Below are 12137 nucleotides of genomic sequence, written 5' to 3'. Positions count from 1 at the left end.
ACCTATTTGACATGGACAAAGCGTGAGAGAGTAAAGTTGCTTTTGAAAATGTCCCAGCGGTATGTGACAGCTATTATGATGGGTTCGAATAAAAAGGGCGCAGTTTCCGTGATTTTGTATTGTATTACTAAAACTATGTGGTCAGGTTGTATGAGAACGTCGCACCATTATCTCTATTATTGCATTTTAGATGGACTAACGAGAGTGACCAAACTTAACACACCAACATTGCTAAATGCTAAATCGCTAAAGCTGCTTGGTGTGAAAGTTGCAATGTTGGTGTATCCATGATAAGACAGTGTGCTTTGTGTGAAAACTGCAGTGTGTATTCACGAGAGGACTGTCTACTTGGTGTGAAAACTACAGTGTCTGTGTATATATGATACGACAGTGTGTTTGGAGTGAAAATGCAGTGTTTGTGTATCTATGACAGGATTGTGTGCTTGGTGTAAAAACTCCAGTGATGGCGTATTCATGACAGGACTGTTTACTTGGTGTAAAAGCTGCAGTGTTGGTGTATATATGACATGACTGTGTGCTTGGTGTAAAAGCTGCAGTGTTGGCGTACCCATGACAGAACTGTGTGTTCATGGTGTGAAAGCTCCAGTGATGGTACACCCATGGCAAGAATAGGTGTTTTTGTTGGAAACTGACAATAGTGATAATGTAATAGGGGCAGTGTTATTACAGTTGCAGAATGGAGTGGAATGTGTAGTCGCATATGTTGGTTTTACGCTGAGAGCTTTTAACGCGACTATTCATAGTAGTAGTCTCTGCATCATATCTGGGTCCACAGCACGGAAATGCCGACAGATTATTTTGCTACGTTTGAAAATGTTCGTTCATTAAATGTTCTGATTCAGAACACTGTGTCGGAGTTAAAGCCATTTTTGAAATAACAACAAAGGTAGGATGCTTCACTAATGATTGAATTATACGATTATTGCTTTACGAAATCCAGGAAGAGTAAGAGAAATACACTGGGCTAGCATGACTAATATTTGTCGTTCACAGTTGAAGCACAAGTGCGGAGTAAAGAAGGTAGAACCCATGCACTTATCCAGTTGCACTCATACAACAACGAAAAATACAGGGAAACACGCCCAACCATTGTTATCAATCACAGAGATTTGGTTGCCAGACTGTGTTGCATCTAGTGGTCACAGTAACTCTAAGGCAAGAAAGTATGGAGACTTTGCGTAGCACAAGAATTGGAGGTCACTACAGTGTTACATGCACTTGTGATAATGTGTAATGGCGATCTTACTGGTTGCTTGAAGATGAAGACGTTAAATGGTGGTGTCAACACTACGCAGTGTGCACTACCTAAATAAAAGGCCTTTCTAGATAGGATAAATCATATTAGGAATCATTGGCTTTCTCCTGCAGAAATTAACCTTGGTTCTTTTACATAGATTGAATAATGTATATGGTGGTAATTATCGATTACTTCACTAAGGGGAATTAGGCTTGACGACTGGTCGATACTTCAGCATAGTGCATCAGTGTTGTATTAGTAGAACACTGGATCGCCAAATTTGGCACACCTGAAGAACTTCACTTAGAACAGGGAGATGATTTCAACAGCTAATAACACTGCACAACAAAATTTTTGCTTCTTGAACGCTGTTGAGTATTCCTTATAGATTTTTGGCTGCTGACCACGAAAATCACATCCAAATTTGCCCATCACGTACCGTTTTATCAAAATATTTAGTTTTCACCAGGGCATTGCTAAAATGGAAAAACGATATCAGGGCAACTGGAATCCGTCAATGCTTGCTGACTACTGTTGGACACTGCAACGTGATGCAACGGATATTGAATACAAACGAAAATCAGGAGCAAAACACTTTTAATTATGTTGAACTTAATAGCGTATTAGAAACATAAACGCAATTAAATATGTTATTGCCGGTAAACAGTTAACTGTCTATTTCTTAGAGTTTCTATGTGATGAAGCAAAACCAAAACTATATTTGTGCTACCCACCAGGTACCTGTCACAATCAGCAAAAACCTTTCAGGAAGCAAAACTTTTCAAAAAATGGTTGTGCAGTGTTATTCTCTTAGTGAAAAAATGTACTTATCATTATTACTCCCAGACTGATGGTCTGGCATGGTGATTAATATAAACTCTTAACATTATGTTACCAAAGTTTGCAAATTATAGTTGAAGCGACAGGAATGAACACTTGCCATAGGTGATGATGACATGATTTGTAATAGAATGATGATAAGCTGGTTGCTACCAAATATACTCATCTTTGAGCGAGTAATATTGCTCTATGTGGATGCAATCTATGGTACACTCCTACTGCAATTGTGCTACAGTATCCATATAAATTACGTTGGTCAATAAACACGAGTTGTATATGGTAACAGCCAGGAAATGCCACCGTATGGCAGAATAAAGTTTTAGTGTGGAGACGTAACAACATTGAAGCCAAAATAATTATAAATGATTAATAATTAAATAAACTTAATAAAACATATTACAACAATAGATTACAAAAATAAAGTAACAACATTTCATATCCTTTTCCCCAACGATTCTAAAACATCTCGTACATTGACCCGAAATAACTTTTTCAAGATAATGTGGTGAATGATTTGCTAGGAGAGTCTGTAAAAATTTGCTGTTTATTTTGTTAATGCCTCAAGAAAAATCTTAGTAATAATATTTTAAATATGAATTTTGCTGGGATTTGGAGAAAAACATAAAACGCATTTGAAAGGGACTAACATTATTAATTTTAGAAAAACCAAGTCTTCTTGCACTTCTAAGTTAAATTTCTCACGTGGGTGAAAAAAATAAAAATAAAACCTTGCTTAACGTAACTTACGTAAACCCATATGTGTTGAATAATTATATCTTCCATGTTCAGGGTTCTTGTCAATGATCTAAAATAGATCAATATATTTCTTTCTCAGCTCTTCTGTTATCCATATGCACTTATCTTAGAATCCTACATTATTTAAGAAGTCTTCTGTAATTTCTGAAGATAAATGCTATTTGGAAATATATCAATTAATTACACGGACCAGGCATGACCAGCTGGTTAAGGCGTTCGACAAGTAATTTGAGGGCTATGGGTTCGAATCCCTGTTACACCAAATAAGCTCACTTTTTTTGCCGTGGGAGCGTTATAATGTGAAGTCAATCCCGCTATTCGTTGGTAAAAGAGGAGCACAACGGTTGGCGGTAGATGGTGATGACTAGTTGCTTTTCCTGTAGTCTTACACAACTAAATTAGGAACGGCTAGCGCAGATAGCTCTTGTGTAGCTTTGCGCAAAATGCATAAAACAAACAAATTAATTACATGTAAATTGCTGAAGTCTGTACATCTTAAAATATTTTTGTTTCAAGTTTTTAGTGGATGTAACAAAGACTGCAATCCATTGATAAAGATGTTCATCCAAAACTTCAAAGGAAGAAATTTCCATTTTTATATTAAAGCCAAAGAATGTTTACTCTCAGTATTTAAAATCCTGGATAAGTGCTTATTTTATGACTTACAATTTCTACATATTACACGCAATATCCTTTGATATATTATAGAAAAAAGTTCTCTCCCGCACTTTCCTTAATAATCTAACAGGAGTAACTAAAGCATCGGTAATTGGCGATTTTTGGTTGGTTGTTTTCCCTTCAGTTTATCATTTCAACAATAAGGAATAGCTACAAGCTTAAGAGAACCGACAGTGAAAATCTCAATGTGACATACTTTCAGGCTTATGTTCTTTGTAAAAGATTGTTTGTTTATTTTATAGTAAAACCACAGATGGTTAGGGCGCTCGACTCGCAATCTGAGGGAAGCGGATTCGAATTCCCGTCACATAAAGCATGCTCGCCTTTTCAGCCGTGAGGGTGTTATAATGTGAGAGTCAATCTCACTATTCGTCGATAAAAGAGTAGCCCAAGAGTCGACGGAGGGTGGCGATAATTAGCTGCTTTCCCGAAGTCTTACACTACTAAATTAGGGACGACTAGTGCGGATAGCCCTCGTATAGCTTTACGCGAAATTCAAAAACTAACAAATTGTTTCCTAGTTACAAACCAAAACATTCAACTGTTAAATGTACGGTCACCTATCTTTAGTGCTTTTACTTTTCATTTCCTTGTCAAAACGACGACAACGACCTGTAAAAAGTGCAGTAACCTTCTCTCGGTTTTTTCTATTACTTACAAACTAGAACAAAGTAAACCACAGAGTTATTTTCAACTTACTTAACTATTGTTTTAGTGTAAAATGTTTTTTTCTTTGTGTAAGCTGGTGAAGTGTGATAATGATCAGAAACATTCATCATAACACAATAATAATTCACTTATTTTTAAATTTGTTGTATTCCACCAGGCCCAAAGAGTTCTGTTATTGAGAGAAACTCATAGTCGGCAATACATGTGGCGGATGTGATGTGGTGTGGTTGAAATACATTGTTCTTTTCGGAGAAACCCGAAGTGATCGAATACAGACTGTAGCACATTTAAAAGTACAATAAACTTTCTTATAGCATTAAAAGTAACAGGAGATATGTTCAATTTGTTCATAGCGGTTCTTTGCGTTAGAATATTTCTTTCATAACCTCAACCATCATTTTGCAGATGGAGGAGTTGCTCGAATTGACTGTGGTGTAGTTTCAGAGCATGTTAGTATCATTACCGTTTAACTATGAATGTTTTGTACTAACAGAAAGAGCATTGAAAGCTTTCGAAACTTTTGTCTCTTTCTTTCTTCAGTGTTTAAATATGTCATTATATGAAAATACGTTTTCAGAAGAGACCGTGACATATTCCTCCAGTCATAAGCCTATACTGGTGGTATTTTTCTGCCGAATTGTCCGTATCGTGGCCTCAATTAAATATATCTCCTGTGGTGCCACACCTTAAATTACCAATTTTTTTGTTTAAAATTAAGCACAAACCTATACAATGAGCTATCTGTTTGTTTATTTGTTTGTTTCGCGCAAAGCTACTCGAGGGCTAACTGCGCTAACCGTCTCTAATTTAGTAGTGTAAGACAAGAAGAAAGGCAGATAGTCATAACCACCCACCGCCAACTCTTGGGCTACTCTTTTACCAACGACTAGAGGAATTAACCGTCACATTATAACGCCCTTACGGCTGAAAGGGCGAGCATGGTTTGTACGATGAGGGTCATATGTGTTCTGCCCGCCACGAATATCGAAACCCTGTTTTTAGCGGTGTGAGTCCCCAGACATACTGCTGTGCCATTGGGGAGGGGCAAGATTAGCGAAATAATGCTGCTATCTTAACATGTACACTGCTGGCTAAAATCTTAAGGCCAATGAACATAAAGACAAAATATGTATTTTGTGTTGTTAGACTCAACCACTTATTTGAGTAGAGCTTTGAAAGATGAAAATAAGAAAAGGGAAAATAAAAATAAAAATTATTTTAGCATTTAATAGGAAAAATGTAAGCACTATGAAATTAGCCTAAATACTAGCTGGCGAAATTTTGTCATTTGTGTTCAAGCATTAGTGTTGTCAACATCTCCCACTGACATCTCCTGTGTTACATTGGGTAAAAACATGGCAAAGGCTAAAACGTTGACAGAGTTTGAACGTGGCAGAATTGTCGAGCTGCAAAGGCAAGGTCTTTCTCGACGTGCCATCGCTGGTGAGATTGGGTGAAATAAAACTGCTGTTGCAAATTTCTTAAAAGACCCTGAGGGATATGGAACGAGAATTTCAAGTGGTCGGCCCAAGAAAATTCCCCTACGTTGAGCAGGAGGATTCGACAGGTTGTCTGGCAAGACATCAGCCAATCTTCAAACCAGAATAAGGTCCTTATGGATGCAGAATGCAGCTCAAGAACAATAAGACGGCATCTACGAGAGAAAGGCTTTAAAACCGTAAATATTTTCAAATGCCACGCCTCCTTCCACACCACGAAACAGCTCGGTTAAACTTTGCTGAGAAGCATCAAATATGGGACGTAGAAAAGTGGAAGAAGATTTTGTTCTCTGATGACAAAAAAATTAACCTGGATGGTCCAGATGGCTTCCAACGTTACTGGCACGATAAGGATATCCCACCGGAGATATTTTCTACACAAAACAATGGAGAAGGTTCCTTCATGATCTAGAGTGCTTTCTACTTCCATGGAACAATGGAGCTTTAGGCTATACAGGGACATCAAACAGCAGCTGGCTACATTGGCATGTTGGAGAGAGCATCCTTATTGACTGAAGGCCTTCGCTTATGTGGAAATGATTGGATCTTTCAGCAGGAAAATGCTGCAATCCACAATGCCCGCAGGACAAAGGATTTTTTCCTGGCGAATAACGTGAATTTTTTTGATTATCCAGCATGTTCGCCCGAACTAAACCCCATTGAAAATGTTTGGGGGTAGATAGCAAGGGAAGGCTATAGAAATGGAAGTCAATTCTAAACAGTGCATGATCTTCGTGAAGCCATCTTTACCACTTGCAATAACATCTTAGCCAGCCTTCTGCAAACGCATATATATATATAGACCATGCCAAAGTGAATGTTTGCAGTTATTCGCAATGACGGCCGTGCAACTCACTACTGAGATTTCTTGTTGGGCATTTCCTACCCTGTTTAGGACTTATTTTTGGTATGGTCTTAAACTTTTGACTAGCTGGTATTTAGACTAATTTCATAATGTTACCCTATTCCCTATTAAATGCTAAATGTTCATTGGCCTTAAGATTTTTGCCAGCAGTGTATAAGGTATTCTTACAACCATTTATAACGATAGATGAACCAACATTTGGTCATAAGGAGTAATTAGAACTGGAAGTATTATTTTTATATGTAAATACATATTCATGTTTATTTATCTAAGATCTGGAGTCATATTTATTGTATTTCAAACCGCGTTTAACTTAGCTCGCATCCAGATAATTTTTGAAAAACAAAACGTTACAAAATAAGAAAGTTCTATTTTTGACACTAATGTTTTCATTATTGTTTTTTTTATAAAGCACGCTCACGAAATTACAGTTGTTTTCGGAAGTTGTTGATAATTTTAATAGAAGCGATTGTATTAATTTTACCAATATATCTAAAATGTTTCAAAATAGCATATAAGAATTATTTCTGAAATATTTTAGGGATGTAAAATGTACTGATATGTGGGGAATATCCGAAACATCGTCGACTTCTGAACGTCGAACAGATACAGTTTATATATACGAGGTCTGTTCAAAAAATACGCGGACTGTTTGAATTGCGTGGCTCCAGTTGGTTCCAGGAATCCGCTTGGTGTTGCTAGGTTCACACAGATCATCTGATTATGACGCCATTTCCCGATTGCAGATATCTTCATTTGTGTATTAGCTACGCGGTTTTAAGTGAAGTGCTATTTTTTCGTTTGGCGGATTTCAGAATGAATGACCTGAAGGAGCAACGACTCGCTGTGAAATTTTGTGTTAAACTTGGAAAATCTGCGACTGAAACTTTTGCTATGCTTAACACGGCTTACGGTGATGTTGCTAAGAAGCGTACGGCATGTTTCAAGTGGCATGAACGTTTTAAGGATGGTCGACAGTCCAATGAAGATGATGAGCGTCCTGGACGTCCTTCCACATCAACTGACGACCCACACGTCGATAAAATCAACACCCTGGTGCGGGCAAATCAACGTCTGACTGTCAGGGAGTTTGCTGAAGAGTGTGGGATATCAGTTGGATCTTGTTACGAGATTTTGACCGAAAAATTAAAGATGCACCGCGTTGCTGCGAAATTTGTGCCTCAGAACTCGTGAGTTTTTGACCAAACACTCGATCACTGTTCTTCCCCCCCCTACTCACCTGACCTTGCTCCTTGAGATATTTTCTTGTTCCCCAAACTCAAAAGACCCTTGAAAGGAAGAAGATTTGAGACGATTCCCGAGATTAAGGCAAATGCGACGAAGGAGCTGGAGGACATTACAAAAGAAGCGTACCAGGACTGTTTCAACAAGTGGAAACACCGTTGGGATAAGTGTGTGCGTTGGGGAGGAGAGTACTTTGAAGGGGTCCCAGACCTGTAACTTCTAAATAAAGTACATTTTGTTTTATGATTTTTTGACATAATGGTAAAAGTAAATTGCTACCTCTATGGAATGCTTAAGAGAGGTCTAGCTTTGTGAAAAAGAATTGTAAGCTCATATTGACAAGGATCTAAATACAGAAAGGCTATTTTTAACCATGTAAAATGGATGCTAAGCTTTGGCTTTTGTCTTATTTTAAACTTGAAGTGTTTAAATTCATGTGAGCAATAGAAGTATTTGAACAAACGTTCGCAGACATATACTGTAGTACTAATGTGTTTGTTATTTGTTCTGCGTTCTGAAAAAGAGAAACTTCGTAACTGTAACTGAATGAAACACAAATAGAGATTATGGAAGTTTTAAAATTCACTTCTACATTTCATTGTCTATAATAACGATACACATTACCAACATTTACACCAGCAGAGGACCACAAGGTAACACAAGCTTTCAAGTGATTAAAAAAAAGTACATATCTACTCAAGAACTAATAAAAGTCCAGATGAAATATTTTGTTATATGTTAGAGCTAATATTTTATTTTCGAAACAATACGAAATACGGAATGAAACAGGTTTATTTTCTGGTTAATAAACATCGTCTGTCTGACTTCTCTATATAACTGTTGAATAGACTACATATAAAACAAGCTACCTTTTATTATTCTTTAATCAAATATGGTTTACTCTATTGCAATGTTTCCAACTTAAAGTTCATACAGCTCTATATATATGAAGAACAAAAACCTCAGTACAACTTACATAAAATCAATGAATGTGTCTATACAGAACAGTATTGATGTATAATTTTTTATGCACTAAATAATAGTTGGTTCTTTTCTTTGACACTGAATGATTATAATGTCACTGTTGTTGAACAGGAGTACCGGTTTCATAAAAATGTTTAGTTACAGATTTATTTATCTTTCTTTAGGCAAAGATGAACGTGGCCGAATTTTTCAGTGTTATGGGACTTATTTATGTTTTATATATGCTTATGTATTTGAAAAAATAAAACTAACCAGTGCAATTTAAGGTAAGTCAATCTTTCAGTTAAGAAATGTAAACGGAATATTTATATCTATATCTTGCTTAATAACTTTGCATATTTTTGTTTTAGTTCAATAATTTCATTACTTCTGAAAACAACAATAACAAACAAATGAAAAAAGTTTGAATCTCAAATTTTGTCAGTAGGTTGAATATGATATATTAACTGTTCTCGTTCAGCATGGTATCAGGTGCTTCTATTGATAACGCTACAAAAGGTATAAAGTGATAAAATATTATTGGCTTGCCAGGACAGAAGGATAAGCTATCTTAAAAAGTTGACAAACCAACTGTTTGTTACTCCATAAAGCCTGTGCTAACAAGTTTGTCTAGAAAAAACTTGACGTCAGCGAGTTCAGAGTCCCGGATGCCAAGAGATTTCAGCATGCCCACGTCGTCTGTTGCAACAGCTCTGAAGACATTTCTCAGGTGGTCAAGGTCTGTTCTCATCAGATGTAAAGCTACCCCAAAGTCTTCCAAGGTTTCGCTTTCTGAGGACGGATAAAAACATTTAATCGAACTAACTGGAAAAATAATATTGTTACTAAAATCGTTCATATTTTCTTTCAGATTTGAAAATAGCTATTTAATGATCCCATTAGTTCATCTATTCAGACATTTGTGCTTATGTTTTCTATATTTTTCCAAATAAATTATTGTTACCTAATAACTTAAATAAAAGAATGAACACAGTTTTAAGTCAAGTTAACTCAAGTGCTACATTTATAACATATGAGATCGAATTAGAATTTTACAAGCTACCAAAATCCTACCTTCAATCTTACCTCTTCTATGTGAACCTAGTAAATTTCACAGTTACCCCTCAGTGGCACAGCGGTATGTCTGCGGACTCTCACCGCGAGAAACCAACTTTCAAAACTCATGGTGGGCAGAGCACAGATAGCCATGGTGTAGTTTTGTGTTCAATTCGAAACACAGTCAAATCGATCACACAATTATTATAAAACATTCTTTTGTGTGTGTGTGTGTGTGTTTTTCTTATAGCAAATCCACATTAGGGTATCTGCGGAGCCCACCGAGGGGAATCGAACCCCTGATTTTAGCGTTGTAAGTCCGTCGACTTACCGCTCTACTAGCGAGGGATTGCATTCTTTTATTTGTTGTAATTGTAACAAATTTGTTCACCATGTAATGTGGAGAATCTCATACTTATTTCTTGCTTCTTAAAGAACCATTAATTTAGAAGAATTTTTTATGGTATTATGCATCAAAACATCGAAATCTATTTGACTAAATTTGACTCTATTATTTTGAGTTCTCCTAATAAATTATCTTATAATATTAGTCAATTACAGTATTTAGGAAGGAAGTGGATGCGTATAATAAACTGACAGGACAAAATATATCTTGAAATAAATAATTTAATTGACAAAGTGTTATGGATGAACGATACAAACTTGAATAAACAAGTGAAGCTTATAGAGATACTGATACAAAAGATTGAGTGGGTTATATTGAATCGATTTTTGACCATACTAATCAGCGAATCACGTGACCATGGCCGCTTAAAAGAACGTGGAACGGAATATATCAAAACTACATATTGACATTGTTATTTCATAGATAGGTGATCTGTTTTCTGAAAGGTACGTAACAACAATTTACCAAAAGGGGCAAATTATTCATATATCTAGATCATATGTATCTTTTCAAATTGAGAATTTAGAATTTTCAAGACTGGTATGTCTATTTTTCTTAAAGGCATTGAAAAACAAATTGGTTCGACTTAGGGCTCCAGGACCATTTGAAAACAGACCTGCAACAAGCATTGGAAAACAAATTGGTTCAACTTAGGGCTCCAGGACTATTTGAAAACAGACCTGCAACAAGTCATTTTCCAACCGCGCTAAGCGAGATGCAGCATTTTGTAATAAGTGAATATCTACAAACAGAACTTCAGTGACAAAAGTGTCCAAGAGCTCCAGGCAATAGAACGCAACATTAATAAGGATGGATTTCCATCTACAAAAGTGTCACGAATTAAATATACAAAGTTGCTTCCAGCAATACATATACATTCAACTGTTGCACCAGATGGATCTCTGTGTGATAGGAATGTAGAAACGGGCGTTGATAAACTGCCGTTCTCGTACATTATATGTCTTATGAAAACCCCGAAGAGAAGTGGGTGGGTGAGTGTCTGCTTTGGAGATGACAACTTTTCGAAGTAAATTACATTTTAGGACTATTGTCGAGTTACATGATCGTCAGGTGAAGCATAAGCGAACATAGCAAAATATTCTGTAAAGATATTTTATAAGGCACAATAAAACTCTACGTTTGTGTGTATGTGTATATATGTGCACACACATTACATGCATATTTATATATATATATATATATATATATATATATACTTATTATGCAGTTGCTGTTAGCTGTTCTTCGCACATCGAATTACTTGTTTAATTTTTATTTTAAGTTGCACAATCGCAAACAAATATACATATAAGCTATCTTGTACAAAAAATTTTAAGCCTAGCTTCCGCGGATTTTTTAAAAATTATATGTTCAGCCAAAAAATATTTTGGAAAGTGTTTACACAAATAAACAATAGCAGTATGCTCTCAAAACCCCTTACCTGAAAGTGCAACAGCAACTTTCTGCATACAAATAAACAATAGCAGTATGCTTTCAAAACCCCTTACCTGAAAGTGCAACAGCAACTTTCTGTATACAAATAAACAATAGCAGTATGCTCTCAAAACCCCTTACCTGAAAGGGCAACAGCAACTTTCTGTATACAAATAAACAATAGCAGTATGTTGTCAAAACCTCTTACCTGAAAGGGCAACAGCAACTTTCTGTATACCCCCGAGCGGCTCTAAAGCATCTCGTGCCTTATTCCCGAATAGTTTTTCAAGATAATTTGGTCCGTGATTTGCCAGGAGAGTCTGTAGAAAGTTTGCAGTTTCTTCTACGGGAGGACGCTTTGCTATAAAAATTACAAAAATAGTCCATTGATTATATAATTTTTGTTTGTTTGTTTGGGAATTTCGCACAAAGCTACTCGAGGGCTATCTGTGTTAGCCGTCCCTAATT

The 12137-nt window shown here is 36.3% G+C and overlaps 1 protein-coding gene across 1 annotated transcript in view; it reads right to left on the bottom strand.

Annotated features, from left to right (window-relative positions):
• Nucleotides 1-8362: 8362 nt before the first annotated feature.
• Nucleotides 8363-12137, bottom strand: part of LOC143222966 (IDLSRF-like peptide) — a 41241-nt gene continuing 37466 nt past the window's right edge. The window contains exons 3-4 of the mRNA XM_076450212.1: nucleotides 11878-12030; nucleotides 8363-9565 (exon numbers count right to left, since the gene is read on the bottom strand). Of these exons, the coding sequence (XP_076306327.1) occupies nucleotides 9372-9565; nucleotides 11878-12030 (347 nt within the window). The 3' untranslated portion in view covers nucleotides 8363-9371. The remainder of the gene's footprint in view (nucleotides 9566-11877; nucleotides 12031-12137) is intronic.

The sequence above is a fragment of the Tachypleus tridentatus genome, chromosome 8 (genome assembly GCF_004210375.1).
Source record: "Tachypleus tridentatus isolate NWPU-2018 chromosome 8, ASM421037v1, whole genome shotgun sequence".
Lineage (NCBI taxonomy): Eukaryota > Metazoa > Arthropoda > Merostomata > Xiphosura > Limulidae > Tachypleus > Tachypleus tridentatus.
The sequence above is the reverse complement of the archived record's forward strand: the minus strand, read 5'-3'. Positions and strand labels throughout refer to the sequence as shown.